Source organism: Microcaecilia unicolor, chromosome 3 (assembly GCF_901765095.1).
Source record: "Microcaecilia unicolor chromosome 3, aMicUni1.1, whole genome shotgun sequence".
Taxonomy (NCBI): Eukaryota; Metazoa; Chordata; class Amphibia; order Gymnophiona; family Siphonopidae; genus Microcaecilia; species Microcaecilia unicolor.
In genome coordinates this window covers 49,954,835-49,977,277 of record NC_044033.1, presented here as the reverse complement: position 1 = coordinate 49,977,277, position 22,443 = coordinate 49,954,835, and the positions used below count along the sequence as shown (strand labels likewise).

Sequence of the window (22,443 nt, the reverse complement as noted above, 5' to 3'; positions counted from 1 at the left end):
CACCTCCCTGTCCTTTGGCTTTGCTGCTGCCACAGTTGCCATTGACATAAAAGTAAAGGAAGTGCAAGGCCCTGCAGCATGTGCCCATGCTTAGTGTTTGCAGTTCTGCCCCTGACACAGCCTTCCTGTGTTAAAGGAAGCAAGACCAGCAGACACTGAGGGTTTGCATAGGATAGCACAGGACTCAAAGCCTATGCACATTCTCAGCATCTGCATGTCCTGCTCCCTCCGACACAGAAAATCTGCATTGGGGTGGGACCAACAGACACTGAATGTGGGCACAGCTGCAAGTCCATGTGCTGCCTTTATTTTTACTTCTGCCTGTTTGGGGAAAAAAGGTGTTAGGCTAGCCTTGCTTGTTGCCAACCCTCTGAGACACCACCTGGGTCCTGGCAACACGTGTGTGTTGTGACACCCCAGCTGAGAACAGCTTCTCTGGCTCGAAGATCATGAGAACCTGCTCTGCATCAGGTGGTATCTGTGTTGTATGTTAACTGCTTTGAATTAGAGCATGAGTTTCCTGTGTGTTTTTCAAGCAATTTCTGGAGGTGTTTAAGTAGTTTCTGATTTTCAAAACTATCCACGGGCAAGGGGAAGAGGAATTATTTACTATTATACCATCTGACTTCCTTAGCACCTACAGCAGATAAATCCAGAGACTTGAGTTGTGACCATCTACCAGCAGGAGGAGATAGAGAGCACTGAACTCTGTCTTATAGGATGGTCAGCACTGAGCCCAGATATTCAATGCTGAGCCATTTCTGGTGACCGGCATTGAATATCCGATTTATCTTAGGCCGCTTTCAAGATAACCGACTGGGTCAATATTCACACTTAGCCGGTTATCTTGAAAACGGCCAAAGATATTCTACATTTTCATATGACCAAATATGGCTACTAAACTAGCTTTGAAAATCCGTGGATAGCCAGTTATATTGCACGATACAAATGGTTATTTGCTAGCCACTAACTCAGGATATTTAGTAGGTTATAGCCAGTTATCCCTTGCTGAATATTGGCAGATGGCTGGTTAAATAGCACTCTATCTCCAGCAGGCTGTGGTCTGTTGCAAATTCCTGGTTTCATGTGTGTTGTGGTTCCTGTTCTGGTTTTCCCAGTTCAGTTGAGCCTGTGGGTGCTTAGGCTAAGGGGTGCTGGCTTTAAGGAGGGTACACCTGGTGGTGCCAGGTCCCTCCCCCCACCCCTATCCAGCTACTTTCTCCTTCCTCCTTTCTCACAGAGGAAAAGGATTAAAGCAGCTTTGCTTGCTTATGTGGCTACTTGGGTGTTAGATGGAGTTGACTCTGCTGCTACCAGTATTCCCTGGGCCAGAGTGTTGAGTCAGAACTTGTTCCTGGAGATTTGATAAATGTTCCTTTACATTTTTCTCCCTCTTTGGGCTTACTCGCGGTTTCACTTGCTTGTTCCTTGCGATGGCTGCAGAGCCTTGTCAGCACTGCTCTCGCTATGCACAGCAGAGGGCAGCATCGGGGAAAATGTCAGCGGGGTGTTCGAGAGCATTTCGGCAGAACAGCCATTTTGGCAGGCGAACCGTTGTCTTCCCTTGCTGTGCAATCACGGCCTGTCTCTCCTCAGCTGATGCTCTCCAACGCGTTTTTTCAGGCTCCTGTGCCATGATTTGACTCCTACAGCTGCAGGATTGATGCTTCTTCTTCAAGCTGGGCATATTTCTGGACTGGAAAGGTTTTTGACTGTATTGTAACTCCTGGGCCTCTGGTGCCTTTTTTTCTCAGCATTCTTTCAGTGCATCAAGCCTGTATTCTGCAAAGGTCTCCTCAACATACAGTCTTCTGCATGCCTTTCTCAGCGACATTCGGTTTCTGGGTCCTTGGCCTCTGCACTTTGAATTCTATGAGTGAAGGGAGACATTTGGAACCTGTCTCTGAGACAGATTATTTCGCTCCTTCATCTTCTCAGTCTGAATCAGGCTTGGCTAAAGCTTCCTTTTCCTTTGCTCCTCCCTCTTCTCCTCAGTCTGAATCAGGCTTGGCAGAAGCTTCCTTACCTTCTGTTTTTTTGAAGGGAGCTGAAGGGAGGAAGTCTGGCTGATGAGGAAGGATGTTCCTACAGCTGTTAATGTGTTTTTTTTCCCAAAGGAGGAATTAACTTCCTTTATGTCTGAGGCTCTAAACGTTTATAGCTCAGTCACAAAACCCCTGCTGCCTGAAGTGTTCCCTGTAGATGAGGCTGTGCACATGCTCATTTCGGCTCAGTGTACCACCCCAGATTCCAGTCTCAGGGTGGCTCTTCTGTTGCTCAGGATGAGCTTGGGAGTCTTACATTACCTTAAGTTGATTCTTTGGTAGCTGCAGGCACAAAAAGAAAACCCACCCTGCTGGTGGAGGGTGGACTGGACTTAAAGGATGTGCAGGATGGGACTTTGGGGTCTTCTTGATCTGCTCACGTCTGTCCCTTAGCTCCCCCACTCTGCTGGCTGTGACCACACAGCATGGTTGAGCCTAACGGCTGCTCACAAATCATAGTCTCAGGACCATACCTGGTTGAGCTTTGAGCTTGGTTCCGCAGTCCCCAGTCACTCTTCTTAGTGCTACTGTGTGCGGCTTTGGCTTGGTCCTGCAGGGTCTTGCCTGAGGGGTGTGGGCCTCCATCCCCCCACCCATCTTGCCTGTCACCCTGTTTGTATGTATTCCCCACAAGCTCCCTTTGCAGCTCCCAGGTTTTCCAAAAATTGCTCCCTTCAAGAGCACATGTGCCAAATAATAATGATGATAATAATTAATTCAATTGGTTTGGCTAGCTTCGCGCCCTTTGTCAGGGGCTAATATTGTTGTAAAGTACTAAGTAAAGAATTTCCCTCTAGGCACACCCAGAGGGCTGGGGACAGCAGAGATGCTGGAGCCCTGGGCCAAGGTAGGCTGGGGCAGTCAAGCAAGCCAGTGTGCATCTGCCATGGGGTAGGACATGCTGACGGAACATGCTGTGCGACCTTCAGAGCCAGCAGCTGAGTATGTTCCTGCTAGGACAAACTGGTAGTTAGAATCCTCTCTTCTCTCTCAATTCACTCAAAGAAAAAATAATCCCTGCTGGTAGGAAGGCATAATGCTCAGCCTTCGCTGGAGCAGGCCCTGATCCCTGGTTAGTGGACCCAGATCCTCCCCCAGCAGACTTGCTCCTGGAGCATATAATGTGTACAGTGCTGCATACATCTAGTAGCGCTATAGAAATGATTAGTAGTAGTAGTAGGAGCGGTGCTGCTGGGGGGTATATCTGGCAGTTCTGGATCTCATAAAGGCTTACTTGCCTGCTCCTCTTTAGCCCCTACACTTGCATTTTCTTTGTCTTGCAAGTCTAGGGCATCTCTTTCAGTTTCAATTGATGCCATATGGGTTAACTGTGGCGCCCAGAACCTTTTCCAAGGTCATGGTGGTGGTAGCTACCTTCCAGAGAAAAGAGGGAATCGGCGTTCATCCCTATCTGGATGATTAACTGATCGGGGCCTTGTCAGAGCTGGCTAGTTGTCAAGTAAGTATCCGGGTCATGGCACTTTTGCAGTCTCGAGGTTTTGTTATCAATCTACACATGAATCATCTGGTCCCGACGTAGACCTTCGAATATCTGGGATTATGATTCGACGTGACTCGGGGCCAAGTGCTACTTGTTGTGAATTCTGATTCCGTGATCTTGGGATTATGTTCAGATGTTGGGCTCTATTGTGGTGTCCTTGGAGGTGATGTCTTGGGCTGGAGCTCACGTGTAGCTGCTCCAGCAGTCTTTCTTCTCCCGGTGGTCACCAATTTCTCAAGGCTACATTTAGCATCTTATGGGAAGGCCTCTGGCAAAGCACAGTATGTCGAAGTGGCTTCAACCGAACAAGCTCCTCCAAGGTGCATCTCTGGCATCTCTTCTTTGGATAGCTGTAGTCACAGATATCACCTTTACAGGTTGGGGAGACCACGATCTTGAAAACATTGCTCAAGGTCCATGTATCTGCATGGCAGCACTGTGGCAGCCCAGTTGGCTGGGGTTCAGAACGGTTCACAACACTCTTTAAGCCTTTCAATCTATTCTGGAGGGTAAACCGGTTCGGGTTCTTTGAGCCAATCTGATGGGAGAGGATTCCATTCACAAGCAGGGCGGCATTCGAGGTCTTCCTCTGGCAATGAGGTATGCCTTCTATTTCCCTGGGCTCAAAGGCATTTGCTGCAGCTTTCAGCTACCCACCTAGTGGAAACTCTCAATGGGCAAGCAGTAGGAACTCTCTGGACCCAACGGAATGGGAGCTGGCACTGGATACCTTCCAACTGGTAACTCGAATGTGGGGCACTCCCTAATAGATCTCATGGTGACACTTCACACTGTCAGAGTTTCCAGGTTCTTCGGCAGATGACAATTGGGCAGTGGTTTGAGATCCTCGGTAACCGGGTTCAATTCCTTCTGGAGCTCCATGTGACCCTGGGCAAGTCAATTAGCCCTCTATTGCTCCAGGTACAATATACTACTTAGTTGTGAGCCCACTAGGGACAGTGCAAGTGCTTGTACAATTGTATATAAAACCAACTCGACTCATGCTCAAATGAGGCAGTATATCAAATTAATAAAAAAAAATGATAAAACAATTAGCCTTCTTGCAGGATGGCCTTAGGAAGGTCTTGCAATTCTTTAAGGTTTAAGTGGTGGCTCTTGCCTGTTGTTGGTGTTGGATTCTGGATTCCTCATTTACTTCTCATCCAGATGTGGTTCATTTCTTGAAAGGGGCTAGTCGTCTTAGGCCTCTGTCATTGACCTTGTCCTGAGTGTAATCTTAGCATGGTTCTGTGGGCTTTTTTTTTTTTTTTTTTTAACAAGCTCACTTTGAACCTCTGAAGCAGGCCACTTTGAAAGATCTTCCTCTCAAATCTCTCCTCCTAGTAGTTATTACCTCAGCTCGGGGAGTTTGAGTTAGGTGTTGTGATGGGGTGGAAAGAATTGGTGGAGGAGTAACATTGTATGTTAAGGAGGGCCTTGAATCAAATAGACTGAAAATTCTGCAGGATACAAAACAAAGTTGGAATCCCTATGTATTGAAATTCCACATGTAAAGGGGAAAAGGATTGTGATAGGAGTGTTCTACTGTCCACCTGGCCAGGATGAACAGATAGATGTAGAAATGTTATCAGAAATTAGGGAGGCTAACGAACTGTGGAACACAATAGTAATAGGTGATTTCAGTTACCACGATATTGACTAGGTAAATGTAACAAGGGCATGCTAGGGAGGTAAAATTCGTTGATGAAATCAAGGACTGCTTTATGGAGCATTTGGTACAGGAACCAACAATAGGAGGAAGAATTCTAGACCTTGTCCTTAGTGGAGTGTGTGATCTGGTGCAGGAGGTAATGGTGCTGGGGCCACTTGATAACAATGATCAGAATATGATCAGATTTGAAATCAGCTGGTAGAGTAAGTGCACACAGGAAATCCAGTATGTTAGCATTTAACTTTAAAAAAAGAAGACTATGATAAAATGAGAAGAACTGTGAAAAAAAAACCTGGAGGAGCAGCTACGAGGGTCAAAAATTTACATCAGGCCAGTTATATTTCATGTATTAAAAAAGGAGTAGGAAGGAAGGCCAAATGACAAAAGTGAGATGAAGGACGCTATTGGAGCTAAAAGAAAATCCTTCAGAAAATGGAAGAAGGATCTGACTGAAAACAATAAGAAACAGCATAGGGAATGACAAGTCAAATGTAAGCCCGGAGCTTACATGGGTGCTACTGGCTCAGTCGCCATCTTTAAGTTTGACCAGACCAAAGACTGACCAGACACATCTTGCCTCACCAAACTGATAATAATCAAAACAAAGATACAACATAAACACGCGGACAACCTCAACAGAAGGGAAAGAATCCCCACAACAATCCCACAAATAACAAAGAAACGACAACTAACAAAAATCCAAACACCATTCATAACTGACCCATACCAAAAAATACAATTGGGCTACATCAACGCCAGATCCATAGTAAATAAAACAACATTAGTAACAGACTGGATCATGTCAGAAAACATCGATCTACTCTTCATCACTGAAACCTGGATCCATGACCACAAGGACCCCATAATCTTAGATCTTTGCCCCCCCCCCCCCCCCCCCGGATTATAAAATGGTTCACTGGATCAGAAAGGAAAAGCGAGGCAGAGGCATAGCATTAATTTACCGATCCCAGTTTACCATAGAAACCACTACAGAGTCCATAACACCCCAACTTGAAATCGCCTCAATCAGAATCCACAATAAAATCCTACTTGATCACCTGAACTCAGTCCTGTTTTATAGACCACCAGGAAATTGGAACGAAGTTCAGACTATCTTCACTGACTTCATCTCAAACACATGAGCGAACAACTCCAACAAACTAATACTAGGAGACATCAACCTTCACCTATAAGACCCAAACTCCTCCAACACACGAGAATGTAAGGAATTCCTCCATTCATGGGACCTTTCATGGCCACAAATGCCAGCAACCCATGTCAAAGGGCATACACTGGACCTCATCTCACACAAACTACCAACAGACCACAACCTAATACTAACAGATACTGAATGGACAGAAACACCATGGACCGATCACTACAAATTAAACCTTTCACTAAAATGGCGGAAAAAGGGCTCATGCCACAAACGAGAACGCACAACCTACAGCACCAGAGGCCAAATAGACCCGGAAACATTCTGGCTACAGATATACAAAAAACAAATGGACAGCACAAACGGACTCCACATACTACCTCAGAATGGGAAAAAAGATGCAGAAACACACTAGACGAAATGGTGCCCTTACGAGCAAGAACCTCACACAGGCACAACTCTATACCATGGTTTAACGATGAACTAAAAAAACTAAAAAAAAAACAATCCAGAAAACTCGAACAAGCATAGAAAAAAAAAAAGACAAACACACACTCAATGCATGGAAACAGATAAAAAAAAAAATACAAATATGCAATAAGGCAAACCAAGAGAACATACTATAAAACTAATATAGGATCTGACTACAAAGACATGAAGAAACTATACCAACTCGTGAGCAAACTTCTAGACAGTTCAGTGGTCACTACAACCAATACAGACATCCCATCAGCAGACAAACTCGCCAAATACTTTAAGGAAAAAAAAATCACAAATCTACGCAAAACGCTGCCCCACAACAATACTGACATTGAGAGCTTCATCCACAGTTTGGATCCAAACCCTGGAGAATACCCAGTTGACCGAACTTGGTCAAACTTCACGCTCCTCAATGTTGAAACAGTCACCCAGGCGATCAAAAGGTTCTCCAACACCCACTGCAAACTGGATACCTGCCCCAGCTACCTGCTAAAATCCGCCCCTGATCGCTTCCTATTAGACCTCACATCACACCTAAACAACATGCTCCAACAAGGTCTCTTTCCTGAGGATTACAGCAATATCCTACTCACCCCAATCCCAAAAGACCCCAAGAAAAAAACAACTGAACTTACCAACTACCATCCAGTTGCATCTATCCCACTAGCAATCAAACTGATGGAGAGCATGGTGACTAAACAGATTATCGACTATATGGACAAGTTCTCAATACTACATCAATCACAATCAGGATTTCGCCCCCTCCATAGCACCGAAACTGTGCTAGTCACTCTCCTGGCCAAATTCAAGCAGGAAATAGCCACAGGTAAAAGTATACTTCTCTAATTCGATATGTCGCGCACATTCGACATGATTAACCACAATATACTACTAAGACTCTTAGACTATTTTGGCATTGGCGGAAATGTACTTAGCTGAATCAAGGGTTTCCTAACCACCAGAACATACCAAGTGAAATCAATCTTAAACATATCCCCACTTTGGAAAGCAGACTGTGGAGTACCTCAAGGATCACCATTATCACCAGTACTTTTCAACATAATGATGATCCCACTGGCCCAGTCCCTATCAAAGCAAGACCTCAACCTGTTCATCAATGCAGACGATGTCATAATATACATTCCCTTTAGACATGTTTTAACCGAAATCACCAATGAAATCAATCTCTGTTTGAACACCATGAATTCATGGGCAAATTCTTTCCAACTGAAACTGAACACTGAAAAAACACACTGCCTTATCCTCTCATCTCAACACAATACGTACAAACCCACAACTGTAACATAGTAGATGACGGCAGAAAAAGACCTGCACGGTCCATCCAGTCTGCCCAACAAGATAACTCACATGTGCTACTTTTTGTGTATACCCTACTTTGATTTGTACCTGTGCTCTTCAGGGCACAGACCGTATAAGTCTGCCCAGCACTATCCCCGCCTCCCAACCACCAGCACCGCCTCCCAACCACTGGCTCTGGCACAGACCGTATAAGTCTGCCCAGCTCTATCCTCGCCTCCCAACCACTAGCCCCGCCTCCCAAACACCCCAGAACACTCCCTCCCTATCTCAGATAGCCTGAAGATACTCGGTGTCACACTCGACCGGAATTCCACAACAAAGAAGATGTTCCACTCAATGTGGAAACTTAAACTCTTAAAATCTTTCTTCCCGAGGGATATATTTTCGCAACCTAATTCAATCAATGGTACTAAACCATGCAGACTACTGCAACGGAATCTATGCGGGATGTAAGGAACAACTCAGAAAGAAACTCCAGACCGCTCAAAATACGGCAGCCAGGCTGATATTTGGAAAATCGCGATTCGAAAGTGCCAAACCCCTCCGAGAAAAACTACACTGGCTTCCAATCGAAGAACGTATTGCCTTCAAAGTCTGCACCCTGGTCCACAAAATTGTCTACAGCCAAGTCCCAGGATACATGACAGACCTTATAGACCTGCCAATCAGAAACATAACCAGAACATCCCGAACATAACCTAAACCTCCACTACCCAAACTATAAAGGACTCAAATACAAAGCAACCTATGCATCCAGCTTCTCCTATATAAGCACACAACTATGGAACACATTGCCAAAAGCTGTGAAAATAACCTACGACCACCTAAATTTCAGGAAATTATAAAAACCAACCTGTTCAAAAAAGCATACCTCATTGACCCAACATAAATACCTACACCCTGCAACACAGCAAAACCAAAGTTCAAAATGGACACTTTATAACCTTTCCTCTCCCCTATCCCCATTGTACCTGAAACATATATACCTTATTCGACCACAATATCACATTGTAACTGTTACTACCGGAATTGGCGAATGCCTTACGGTACCATGTAAGCCACATTGAGCCTGCAAATAGGTGGGAAAATGTGGGATATAAATGCAACAAATAAAATAATAAATGAAATAAAGAAGGCAAAGAGAGACTTTGAAAAAAAGATTGCGTTGGAGGCAAAAACACAAAGTAAAAACTTTTTTAGGTATATTAGAAGCAAGAAGCAGGCTAAAGAATCAGTTGAACCACTAGATGACCGATTGGTGAAAAGGGCACTCAGGGAAGACAAAGCCATAGTGGAGAGATTAAATGAATTCTTTGCTTCGGTCTTCACTGAGAAAGATTTGGGAGAGATACCGATGCTAGAAATGGTATTCAAAGCTGATGAAGAAACTGAATGAAATCTCTGTAAACCTGGAAGATGTAATGGCACAATTTGAGAAATTGAAGAGTAGCAAATCGACTGGACCAGATCAGATGGAATTCATCCCAAAGTACTGAGAGAATTGAAAAATGAACTCGCAGAACTATTGTTAGTAATACATAATTTATCTTTAAAATCAAGCATTGTACCAGAAGTTTAGAGGGTGGTCAATGTAATGCAGATTTTAAAAAAATGTTCTAGAAGTGATTTGGGAAATTATAGACTGGTGAGCCTGATGTTGGTGCTGGGCAAAATGGTAGAGACAAAATGGTATAAAAAACAAAATTACAGAACATGAATTAATGAGACAAAGCTAACATGGACTTAGTGAAGGGAAATCGTGCCTCACCAATCTACTACATTTCCTTAAAGGGGTGAACAAACATGTGGATAAAGGTGAGCTGGTTGATGTGGAGGGGCATAATCGAAAGGGGCGCCCAAGTTTTCCTGAGGATGTCCTCGTAGGACGTCCCAGCAAAGGGGTGGGTAAACCCGTATCAAAACAAGATGGGCGTCCATCTTTCGTTTCGATAATACGGTCGGGGACGCCCAAATCTTGACATTTAGGTCGTCCCTACAGATGGTTGTCCTTAGACTTGGTTGTTTCTGATTTTCAGCGATAATGGAAACTAAGGACGCCCATCTCAGAAACGACCAAATGCAAGCCCTTTGGTTGTGGGAGGAGCCAGCATTCATAGTGCACTGGTTCCCCTGATATGCCAGGACACCAACCAGGCACCCTAGGGGGCACTGCAATGGACTTCAGAAAAAGCTCCCAGGTACATAGCTCCCTTACCTTGTGTGCTGAGCCCCCCCAAAACCCCTAAAACTCACTACCCACAACTATACACCACTACCATAGCCCTTATGGGTGAAGGGGGGCACCTAGATGTGGGAACAGTGGGTTTGTGGTGGGTTTTGGAGGGCTCACATTTACCACCACAAGTGTAACAGGTAGGGGGGGATGGGCCTGGGTCCGCCTACCTGAAGTGCACTGCACCCACTAAAACTGCTCCAGGGATCTGCATACTGCTGTCATGGAGCTGGCTATGACATTTGAGGCTGGCAAAAAATATTTTAAATGTTTTTTTTTTTTTTTTAATCTTTTGGGTTGGAGATGGTTGGTGACCACTGGGGGAGTAAGGGGAGGTAATCCCTGATTCACTCCGGTGGTCATCTGGTCAGTTCGGGCACTTTTTTGAGGCTTGGTCGTAAGAAAAAATGGACCAAGTAAAGTTGCCCAAGTGCTCATCAGGGACGCCCTTTTTTTCCATTATGGGTTGAGGATGGCCATGTGTTAGGCACGCCCAAGTCCCTCCTTCGCTACGCCTCCGACGCCCCCGGGAGCTTTGGTCATCCCCGTGACAGAAAGCAGTTGGGGACGCCCAAAATTGGCTTTAGATTATGCCGATTTGGGCGACCCTGTGAGAAGGACGTCTCTTTCTGATTTGTGTCGAAAGATGGGTGTCGTCCTCTTTCGAAAATAAGCCTGATTGTGTATCTGGATTTTCAAAAGGCATTTGACAAAGTACCTCATGAAATACTACAGAGGAAACTGGAAAGTCATGGGATAGGAGGTAGTGTTCTATTGTGGATTAAAAACTTGTTAAAAGATAGTAAACAGAGAATAGGGTTAAATGGTCAGTATTCTCAATGGAGAATAGGTTGTTTGGTTCCGCAGGAGTAACTAGTAACTAGTGAAGTAATTAAATTTGCTGATGACACAAAGTTATTCAAAGTTGTTAAATCACAAGAGGATTGTGAAAAATTACAAGAGGACCTTACGAGACTGGGCATCCAAATGACAGATGACATTTAATATGAGCAAGAGCAAAGTGATGCATGTGGGAAAGAGGAACCCAAACTATAGCTACGTAATACAAGGTTCTACATTAGGAGTTACCGACCATGAAAGGGATCTAGGTATCATCGTTGCTGATACATTGAAACTCTTTGCTCAGTGTGTGGCAGTGGTGTCTAAGAAAGCAAATAGAATGTTAGGTATTATTAGGAAAGGAATGGAAAACAAAAATGAGGATGTCATAATGCCTCTGTATCGCTCCATGGTGCGTCCACACCTTGAATACTGTGTGCAATTCTGGTTGCTGCATCTCAAAAAAGATATAGTGGAATTAGAAAAGGTACAGAGTAGGGTGATGAAAATGATAAAGGGGATGGAACTACTTCCCTATGAGGAAAGGTTAAAGTGGCCAGGGCTCTTCAGCTTGAAGAAAAGACGACTGAGGGGAGATATGATAGAGGTCTAGAAAATAATGTGGAGTGAAATGGGTAGACGTAAATCTTTTGTTTACTCTTTGTAAAAATACTAGGACTAGGGGACACTTAATGAAGCTGCGAAGTAGTAAATTTAAAACAAATTGGAGAAAATATTTCTTCACTCAATGTGTAATTAAAATCTCGAATTTGTTGCCAAAGAATGTGGTAAAAAGCAGTTAGAAGGGTTTAAAAAAGGTTTAGATAACTTCCTAAAAGAAAAATCCATAAGCCATTATTGAGATGGTTTTAGAGAATATCCACTGCTTATTTCTAGGATAAGCAGCATAAACTATATTGTACTGTTTTGGGATCTTCCCAGGTACTTGTAACTTGGATTGGCCACTGTTGAAAATTGGAGGCTGGGCTTAATGGACCTTCATTCTGTCCCAGTATGGTGACACTTATGTCCTGCCTTTCTTTGATTTGTGAGTAACTATTCACACCTTTCCTTCTTGACTTCTCAGGGTTGTTTTGGCTTTTCATCTTAGCCAGCCTCTTTTTTTTCTGCTCTCTTTTAGGGAATGGGATTGCAAGATGGATTTTTGCTTACTCCATTGCCTTGATGTTTGTTGAGTGCTTTTCCAGTATTTGCAAGCTACCAATTGTCTGTTATTTACTTAAAAACTTAATATATCGACCTTCCAATAAGGTGAGAGCGGTATACAGTTTTTAAAAAATATGAAAAGAGTGCCATCATTTCGATAGGACAGAACATAGACATCACACTCATACCAAAAGATAAAAACAAACGAACAAACGAACCGAAAGATAAAAGCAAACAAAACCGAATAATAATTGCTGAAGTTCAGTCACAGATCTGGTAACTCCCACTCAGTGTGGAGGAAAAACCTGCTCAAAGAATTAGGTTTTTAAGGTCCTTTTAAATTTATTTATTTATTTATTTATTTGTTACATTTGTATCCCACATTTTCCCACCTTTTGCAGGCTCAATGTGACATATATAACTGTTAAAAGAAGGAAAAGTCAATAAACTCTCAATGTAAGAAATTCCACAAGTATGGTGCTGTGAAGAAAAAGGAAGAATGCCTCATGGACTCATAATGTGTATTCTGCAGTCTAATCATCTTTTTGTTCTTTTTTCGTTCCTGAATCAATGTTATGCAGCAACTAAGACGGCTATTTCTCGCTGAATTAAGGAGGCTGTTGCCTTCGTGTACCGTCTTTCTGGCAAGCAGCTGCTGGCTTCTCTTTGAGCACATTCTGCTAGGACACTAGCGACTGTTTGGGTAGAATCACAAGCTATCTTACCTCAAAGGCATATGTAAAGCAGCTACGTGGTCCTCACTTCATACTAAGCATTATCTTCTGAATGTTGTGGCTCGAGCAGACTCTTCTTTGGCTGTTCGATGCTCTTTGTGGGAGTTTCGGATTCCCATCCTACACGAGGACTGCTTTATTATATCCCACAAGTTTCTGGATTCATCTGATGTAGATATTAAGGAAGGAGAATCAATGACTTACCTGATAATTTTCTTTCCTTTAAGCAAATTAATCCAGAACACCACTGTTCTTCAGTTCTTTAGTCTCATGGTTTGTTCATTTCTCTGTTTAGGGCATGCTGCTTCCTCTCTGGTTGTGATTAGGGACAAACCAGAAGCATAGGGTGCCCTGTGCACACCACAGGATGGCACCCAAAATTGTGACTTCTCTTTTTTTTTTTTTTAACGGACTTGTATTAACTAAAAAAAATCACAGAACCAGTTAAAGATATCCCAATATTGCTCAGCTTTTCTAGTAAAAGATTCTGATCTACTGCATCAAAGGCAGAAGAGATGTCAAATTGCAATAAAGTGAAGATACTTACCTGTAGCAGGTATTCTCCGAATACAGTAGGCTTCTTATTCTCACAAGTGGGTAGACACCATCCCCGCATTGCCCGACAATATTGCCATTGAAAAAGAGCTTGTAGGAGCAAGAACCGCGCTCCAGTTTGCATGCGCCAGTGTTTTCCTGCCCGTCGCATGAATGCACCACTTCAGTTTAATACAAGAGCTAAAAAGCTAAATTAAAATATAGAAATAGACAACTCTAAGGGGAGGTGGCCAGGATTGTGAGGATAAGAAGCCTGCTGCCCTTGGAGAGCATCTGCTACAGGTAAGTATCTTCACTTTCTCCGAGGACAAGCTTATTCTGACAAGTGGGGAATCCCTAGCATCCAGGCTCACCCAAAACAATAAACATTGGTCAGTTGGGCCTCGCAATGACGAGGACTTAAAACAGATTAACCTGAAAACTGTACAAACTAGATGAGAGTGCAGCCTAGAACAGAATAAAATGGGCCTAGGATGGTGGAGTTGGATTCTAGACCCCAAACAGATTCTGCAACACTGACTGTCCAAACTGACTGTCGCGTCGGGTATCCTGCTCAAGGCAGTAGTGGGATGTGAATGTGTCGACTGAAGATCATGTCGCAGCCTTGCAAATCTCTTCAGTGGAGGCCGACTTCAAGTGGGCTACCGACGTATCCATGGCTCTAACATTATGAGGTGTGACATGACCCTCCAAAGTCAGCCCAGCCCGGGCATAAGTGAAGGAAATGCAATCTGCCAGCCAGTTGGATATGGTGCATTTCCCTATAGCGACCCCCCCATCCTGTTGGGATTAAAAGAAACAAAAAGCTGGGTGGACTGTCTGAAGAGCTTCGTCCGCTCCATGTAGAAGGCCAATGCTCTCTTGCAGTCCAGGGTGTGCAAACTGCTTTCGCCAGGGTGGGCATGAGGTCGGAGAAAGAACGTTGGCAAGACAATTGACTCGTTCAGATGGAACTCTGACACCACCTTCAGCAGGAACTTAGGGAGTGTGTGGAGAACTACTCTGTTGTGATGAAACTTAGTATATGGTGCATCCACTGCTAAGGCCTGAAGCTCACTGACCCTACGAGATGAAGTAACAGCCACCAAGAAGATGACTTTCCAGGTCAAGTACTTCAGATGGCAGGAATTCAGTGGCTCAAAAGGAGCTTTCATCGGCTGGGTGAGAACGACATTGAGATCCCATGACAGTGGTGGAGGTTTGACAGGGGGATTTGACAAAATCAAACCTCTCATGAAGCAAACAACTAGAGACTGTCCAGAGATACTTACCTACTACACGCTGATGATAAGCACTAATTGCACTAATGTGAACCCTTACGGTGTTGGTCTTGAGTCCAGTGTAGAAGGTATTCGAGCAGGGTCTGTGTAGGACAAGAAAGGGGGATCTATGGCCTTGCCATTAATGGCAAACCTCCTCCATTTAAAAGAATAACACCTGTTAGTGGAATCTTTCCTGGAAGCCAGCAAGACTCGGGAGACACCCTCCGAAAGAATTAAGGAATCGGAACTCTAGGCTGTCAATATCCAGGCCTTGAGAGCCAGAGACTGGAGGTTGGAATGTAGAAGTGACCCCTCGTTCTGTGTGATGAGGGTCGGGAAACACCCCAATCTCCACGGTTCTTCAGAGGACAAAGAGGGAACCATATCTGTCGCAGCCAGTAAGCCACAATCAGAATCATGGTTCTGCGGTCTTGCTTGAGTTTCAACAGAGTGTTTCCCACTAGAGGTATCGGAGGATGTGCATACAGGCCTGTCCCTCAATGAAGAAAGAAGGCATCTGACGCTAGTCTGTTGTGGTCTTGAAGCCTGGAACAGAACTGAGGGACCTTCTGTTTGGTCTGAGTGGTGAAATGATCTACCGAGGGGGTGCCCCACACTTGGAAGATCTTGCAGGCTATGCTCATATTTAGAGACACAGTTGGCCGGGCTATGGTCCGGCCCAAGGCACTGAAGACATCAAGAATAGGTGTCTTTCCCCAAGATGGTCCGGTTGCACAGAGTACAATGCTTGAAGCCACTGGGAGTCTTCATGGACATGGAAGGAAATACTGCACCATCCAAATCAAAAGATGCAATGGTGCCTGAAAAAGGGGAAAGAGGCACAAAAAGTAAAAAGCCCGACCGTGCAGGCCTGAAAGCAGCCCGCATTGAAAATTAAAGGAAACTTAAATGTGGGCAAAAATACTAAACAATAAAGGACTTTTTTTTTTTTAAAGGCAACAGGAGTGGGTAGAAAAACCGCTGAAGGCACTGAAAAAATCAAGAAAAGCTCTGACCAGGCAGGAGCCACCACAGAAAGGAGCTGCTCCTGATGCGGAAACCTGGTTTTCCCAAACAAGGGGAATTTAAGATCTTGTATCCTTGAGGACAGAAATGTGGAATGAGAGGACTATCAGCTTCTGTTAACCAAGTTTCAGCCAGAAATAGGATACCCAAATCATGGGAGACTATTATATCATTCAGCAGTTATAACTTATTGCCCACTGATCTAACATTAATAGAATTAAATTGAACTGGATTAATGTTGTTTGTAATAAAACCTGACAAAACCATGTTTGATTGGTTTTAAGTGGCCTATCTTCCTATGAGATGAGTGTGCATTTTCTGGTCTAACCCCAACAATTGTTTCGATCTCAGTATATAGTAGAAAAGTCAGTGAGATATTGATTGACATGGAGGCATGGAAATACAGTAGGGTGTAGCCACTTTATCAGCAAAGTAAAGGTTAGGTCTCGGAGGTGAGAGCAATGTTGCTTTCTTGGCTTGTTCAAGTATTGGTCCCTAAGCCTTTAAGTGTGAGGCCAAGAAAAGATTATGCAAAGTGTTGATCAAAAAGCACAGAACATTAGCACCAGTTGTCTTAACATAAGGACAAAAGAATAGCCATACTGGGTCAGACCAGTGGTCCATCTAGCCCAGTATCCTGTTTCCAGCAGTGACCAAGCCAGGTCACAAGTACCTGGCAGAAATCCAAATAGTGGCAACATCCCATGCTACCAAATCCCAGGGCAAGCAGTAGCTTCCCCATGCCTGTCTCAATAGCAGACTATGGACTTTTCCTCCAGGAACTTGTCCAAACCTTTTTTAAACCCAGATACGCTAACCACTGTTACTACATCCTCTGGCAAAGACTTCCAGAACGTAATTATTCATTGAGTGAAAAAATATTTGTTTTACAAGTATTTCCATGTAACTTCCTTGAGTGTCACCAAGCCTTTGTACTTTTGGAATGAGTAAAAAATCATTCACTTCTACTCGTTCTACACCATTTGGGATTTTGTAGACCTCAATCATATCTCCCCGCATCCATCTCTTTTCCAAAGCTGAAGAGCCCTAACCTCTTTAGCTTTTCCTGATATGAGAGGAGTTCGATCCCCTTTATCGTTTTGATTTCTCTTCTTTTTTTTTTTTTTTTTTTTTTTACCTTTTGTAATTCTAATACAGGATTCTAAAAGCCAAGAGATTCAGGTTGCTACCCTAACCCCGACCCCCAACTTGGCTGCATCTGGAGGATGTGCCTATCCAGAATACTCAGGACAGTCTTTAGAGGTCTAGCATTAAGCCTTCTGGACCCCTGAAAAACCTGTGAAGCAATTCATTGTGTTTTTAACTTCACAGCTGTCAAGGATGAACTCCAAATTCCAGCGGCATAGCTCAGCATGTGGAGAGTGCAGAGCATCATGGGTTTACCAGTTTTATTCAATTTGATGCAAATAACCTACAATAGAACAAAAAAATTGTAAATGCTTGTGTCTTATGCATTAGCTTCACAATGAAAATGACAGCAGAGATGGATAGATAACTTTTTATTGCTTTGAGAGCAATAATGCAGACTTCCCAACTTGTCCATTGGTAAAAGTATCCATGTTCAACAACACAGGTACTTTACTCACTGACTTGAGGATGTGCTTCTTGGGGTGAAGAAGGGTTAGATATTGGAGCAACACGCATATTTTTGTTTATTCAAAAGTGTGTGCATTGTACTGCCCAGAATTATGCACAATATATGTACAGGTGTAAATCTCTCAGTCTTTGGCAACGAGAGCACCTGTAGGGTTTGCAGTAGCCTCCTAAATTATTAGATAGTGTATGCAATAGGTTTATGTAATTTATCTTGTAAAATATATAACATGAGAAAAACTGTAATAGTATTTAGGAATATTATATTGAGTTGAATTATAAACAGTAGTTCAGAATATTGCAGGTTAGTTAAAAAAAACCAAACTAAAGCTCCTCCATTAAGTGATGCATAATTGTGTTTTTAAATTTCGAAGAGTCGCCTCATGTATGAATTATTTTTTCTGTCTAGGAAAAATATTTACCATGGGGCTCTTAAACTTGTCGTATTTAGTAATTATAATTATTACTTATTATTTGCTATTTTTGTTTTATCCTAGGGATTATACTATCTTCACAATAAGGGAAAAATGCACAGAGACATAAAGGTAAGGTGTTTTTTTTTTTTTTTTTTTTTACAACATTTTAAAAATCTGCTTATTGAATTTCATCTGAACATATATAGAATCTATATAAATACGAATATGCATATGCCCATGAAACATTCTACACTGGCTCTTCATTTTATAGTTAAATCTTTTTTTATTAAGTGCACAACCAGAATACCAGATGACTAACAATAACAATCCAGAATAGAAACAGGATTAGAGAAATAAGAACACAGAGCATGCTGGTACAAAGAGCCACTTAACAGCCGTGTCATGTAATGAGAGGTCCAAATTTAAAACTTCAAGATCGTACTCCAAGCAGTAGGAGTTAGTGTAGTCCAGAAAAGGCTCCCAGGTGGCCTGTAACCAGCGTCCCCCGCCAGAGAGTCTAAAGACTGTATATGGTGCATGAATCATGGCTGCCTGCCATAGCTGAATAGACTCTCCTCCAAAGCCATGCTGCTGAGAGCACCTTCAGCTCCATCCAATGTATCCCAGCTGAGAAATCTGACCATGCCCCATCGGCGAAGAGCCACTGATGGAGCCACTCCCAATATAAGACTAGGGTGAGCTGGTATAAACAAACACCAGGTTCTGGAAACAAAAGTTAGAATTTGTCACCAAAGAGTGTGAGTCTGAGGACATGATCAAAGCACATGATCCAAGGTTGCATCCAGTTGACATCCAGCACTTTCGATAAGCAGAAGAGGAGCAGATCTTCATGACGAAAGCCCGATGAGGAGAATAGTAAAGTCGCAGGTTAATTTTGTATTGTAACTCCCAATGTGGTATAGGCTCTATCAGGTACCGAATGTAGATAGAGAGTAGACAGTCTTCACACTCAATTCAGCCGTCCAAGTGTGTTCTGGGTGAACAGGGATAGTGCCTCATCCTTGAGGTGACAGTGATGGAAAGTTAAAGGTACCTTTCATTGAGATTCCGGGGTTAGTGCCATGTTCAATGTCTCATGTATTTCAGCTGTAAAGTGTGTGTGATCCATTGTGGCATGATAGTCCTGAAGCTGCAGGTATGACAATACATCGTTAAGGGCAGGTGAAATTCAGTTCTCAGGGAATCAAAGAACTTGAGCGAATCTTCCTCCAGTAACACATGATGCAAAAGATGAATGCCCTTTGATTCCCAGATGGCAAATAGTTTAGAGTCGGTGTCTGATGGGAAATCTGGATTGTGGTGAAGTAGCAACAAGGGAGTCATGGTGGGCTCAACACCATGAAAGTGGCAGAACCAACACCAAACGACACACAAAGGCTGGTAGTGTACATAAAGTTGGGGCACCAGTATTACTGCAGACGATAGGGTATGTAGATAGTAGCCAAGGTGAATAGGACCCACAATCTCTGATTCCAAGGCTGTTCAGGTGAAATACGCAGTGTTCCTAACCAAGTCATTAATGTGCCTCATTCCACAGCTAATAGTCAAAAAGCGAAGGTTGAGGAGGCCCAGGCAACTTCCTCTCAAGCAGCAACACAGCCGTCCAGAGGGAAAGCCGGGGCCTCCAACCCTGCCACAAAAATTGTTGGAGCAAAGAATTTAACAGCTGTCCCTCATTTACTTGCAGCAAGGTGCAAGGAACATATTAACAGGCTTATTTTCGAAAGAGAAGGGCGCCCATCTTTCAACGCAAATCGGGAGATGGGCGTCCTTCTCCCAGGGTTGCCCAAATCGGCATAATCGAAAGCCGATTTTGGGCGTCCTCAACTGCTTTCCATCGCGGGGACGACCAAAGTTCATGGGGGCGTGTCGGAAGCGTAGCGAAGGCGGGACTAGGGCGTGCCTAACACAGGGGCGTCCTCGACCGATAATGGAAAAAAGAAGGGCGTCCCTGACGAGCACTTGGGCGACTTTACTTGGTCCATTTTTTCTTGCGACGAAGCCTCAAAAAGGTGCCCGAACTAACCAGATGACCTCCCCTTACTCCCCCAGTGGTCACTAATCCCCTCCCACCCTAAAAAAATAAACTTAAAAAATATTTTTTCCAGCCTCTATGCCAGCCTCAAATGTCATACCCAGCTCCCTGACAGCAGTATGCAGGTCCCTGGAGCAGTTTTAGTGGGTGCAGTGCACTTCAGGCAGGCGGACCCAGGCCCCCCCCCCCACCTGTTACACTTGTGGTGGTAAATGTGAGCCCTTCAAAACCCACCACAAAGCCACTGTACCCACATCTAGGTGCCCCCCTTCACCCCTTAGGGCTATGGTAGTGTTGTACAGTTCTGGATAGTGGGTTTTGGTGGCTCAGCACTCAAGGTAAGGGAGCATACACCTGGGAGCAATTTATGAAGTCCACTGCAGTGCCCCCTAGAGTGCCTGGTTGGTGTCCTGGTATGTCAAGGGGACCAGTGCACTACGAATGCTGGCTCCTCCCACGACCAAATGGCTTGGATTTGGTCGTTTCTGAGATGGGTGTCCGCGGTTTCCATTATCGTCGAAAATCGGGGATGACCATCTCTAAAGATGACCTAAATGTTGAGATTTGGGCATCCCCGACCGTATTATCGAAACGAAAGATGGACACCCATCTTGTTTCAACCCTTCGCCGGGATGTCCTGCGAGGACGTCCTCAGGAAAACTTGGGCGCCCCTTTCTATTATGCCCCTCCACATAAACTAATCTTTCCTAATAAAGAAAAGAGGTAATTTGGACCTGGTTTCCTCCAAGAGCAGATCCACATTAAGGGAGTAGAGTTGTCAGTTCAGCAGGAGGATCACCTCAAGGTATTTAAGCTTCCCTGACGTCCATTGTAAGAGAGAGGCCCCTGTCCAGGATGTCCGAACCAACTGGAGGACCCGCAGCCCAAATGATTTATTCAAGTTTAGTTGGAAACCAGGTAGAAAGCTGTATTCCTCCATCAGCTCGACTACCACCAGAAGGGAGCACTGGGGATCAGTAAGAATGAGAAGCAGGTCACCCACAAATGCCAAAGTCTCAAGAGTAATGGATCCCATCTCCAGACCATGCACTGCCACCTCACCCCTCAAAGTGCAAAGCAGGGGATCTAGGGAGGGGGCAACCCTGCCTCATAACTCGGGAAATAGAAAACCCTTGGGATTGGATACCATTGACGATGCTGAGGAGTTGGCATAAAGCGCTTGCACTGCCCTATGATACCACCCAGAGATCCCTACGTGGTCCATAGTTTGAAACAAAAAGGGCCAAGCAATGTGGTTGAAAGCCTTTGAGGTGTCAAGGCTGACTAAAAGCACAGGGGTGTTAGTGTGACAACAATGCGCCAGCGCCATCAACATCCTGCGGACATTATGGACCGATTGGCACCTCTTAATAAAGCCAGTCTGAACCCTCCCAATCACGAGGGCAAGTATTCAGATAGGGTCTGCTACTATGCGGGCCAGTAACAACAACAACGTTTAAAAGAGTGATGGGTCGGTTGGAACTCGGATCATCCTCAGGTTTTCCTGGCTTCAGGAGAAGAAAAATAAGCACTACATTGTCATACTGGTGCAATGCCCCCTCCCGAATCACTGCTTGGTAGAATTCTAAAAGTGGCACTATCAAACCAGCATTTTATAGTACTCGTTTGAAAAGCCATCCACCCCTGGGCCATTCCATTTTTCAAGTGAGAGATAACCAGCTGTTGCTCTTTAGACTGGAGGGGTCTATTAAGGTGTCGGATAACCTGCTCCGAGAGGCGGGGCATATTCGCCTGATGTAAATGGTCATCTGATTGCTCAGGCGAGAAGTCCACCTCAGCCTCATATGTGTCCTCAAAATGGTTGACCAGGAATTGTGCTGTCTCCTCGATCTGGGAGATCCTACACCCGTCCAGTCAAAGAGTGAACATTGAGGGTCAGCGTTGAAAAGGGAGGGAGGCAAAAGCTTGCCCAGTTTGTTGCCATAGTGATGGTAGTGATTGTTATAATTAAGCATCCCCTTCTGAGTTCTAGAGTGAATTAAGGAGTTCAGCAAACTAGGTTGATAGATATTGCTTCTTATTAACGTCAGTGGGTCCCTTGGCATAGTCCCTGCGAGCCCTCTGGAGTGCCACTTCAATGTTAATAATGCTAGAGGAGATATTCCTATTACGAGCACTAGTGTAGGCTGTAATTGCCCCGCAGAGGGCTGCTTTAGCCAAGTCCCAGTACAAAATAGGGTCTCCTGATGTTGAGCATTATTAGTACAATAGTCCTCCCATTGGGCCTGTAAGTGCGTCCGAAACTTGGGCTCATGGGCTAGATAGGATGGGAAACGCCAAGCACAGGATTAGATAAGTACATAAGTATTGCCATACTGGGAAAGACCAAAGGTCCATCAAGCCCA

The 22,443-nt window shown here is 44.2% G+C and overlaps 1 protein-coding gene across 3 annotated transcripts in view; it reads left to right on the top strand.

Moving 5' to 3' along the window:
- MAP4K3 (mitogen-activated protein kinase kinase kinase kinase 3) overlaps positions 1–22,443 on the top strand; it is a 363,843-nt gene that overhangs the window by 98,347 nt on the left and 243,053 nt on the right. For all 3 annotated transcript variants that reach the window (XM_030195906.1, XM_030195907.1, XM_030195905.1), the window contains exon 6: positions 18,103–18,150. In XM_030195906.1, coding sequence (XP_030051766.1) covers positions 18,103–18,150 — 48 coding nt within the window. The remainder of the gene's footprint in view (positions 1–18,102; positions 18,151–22,443) is intronic.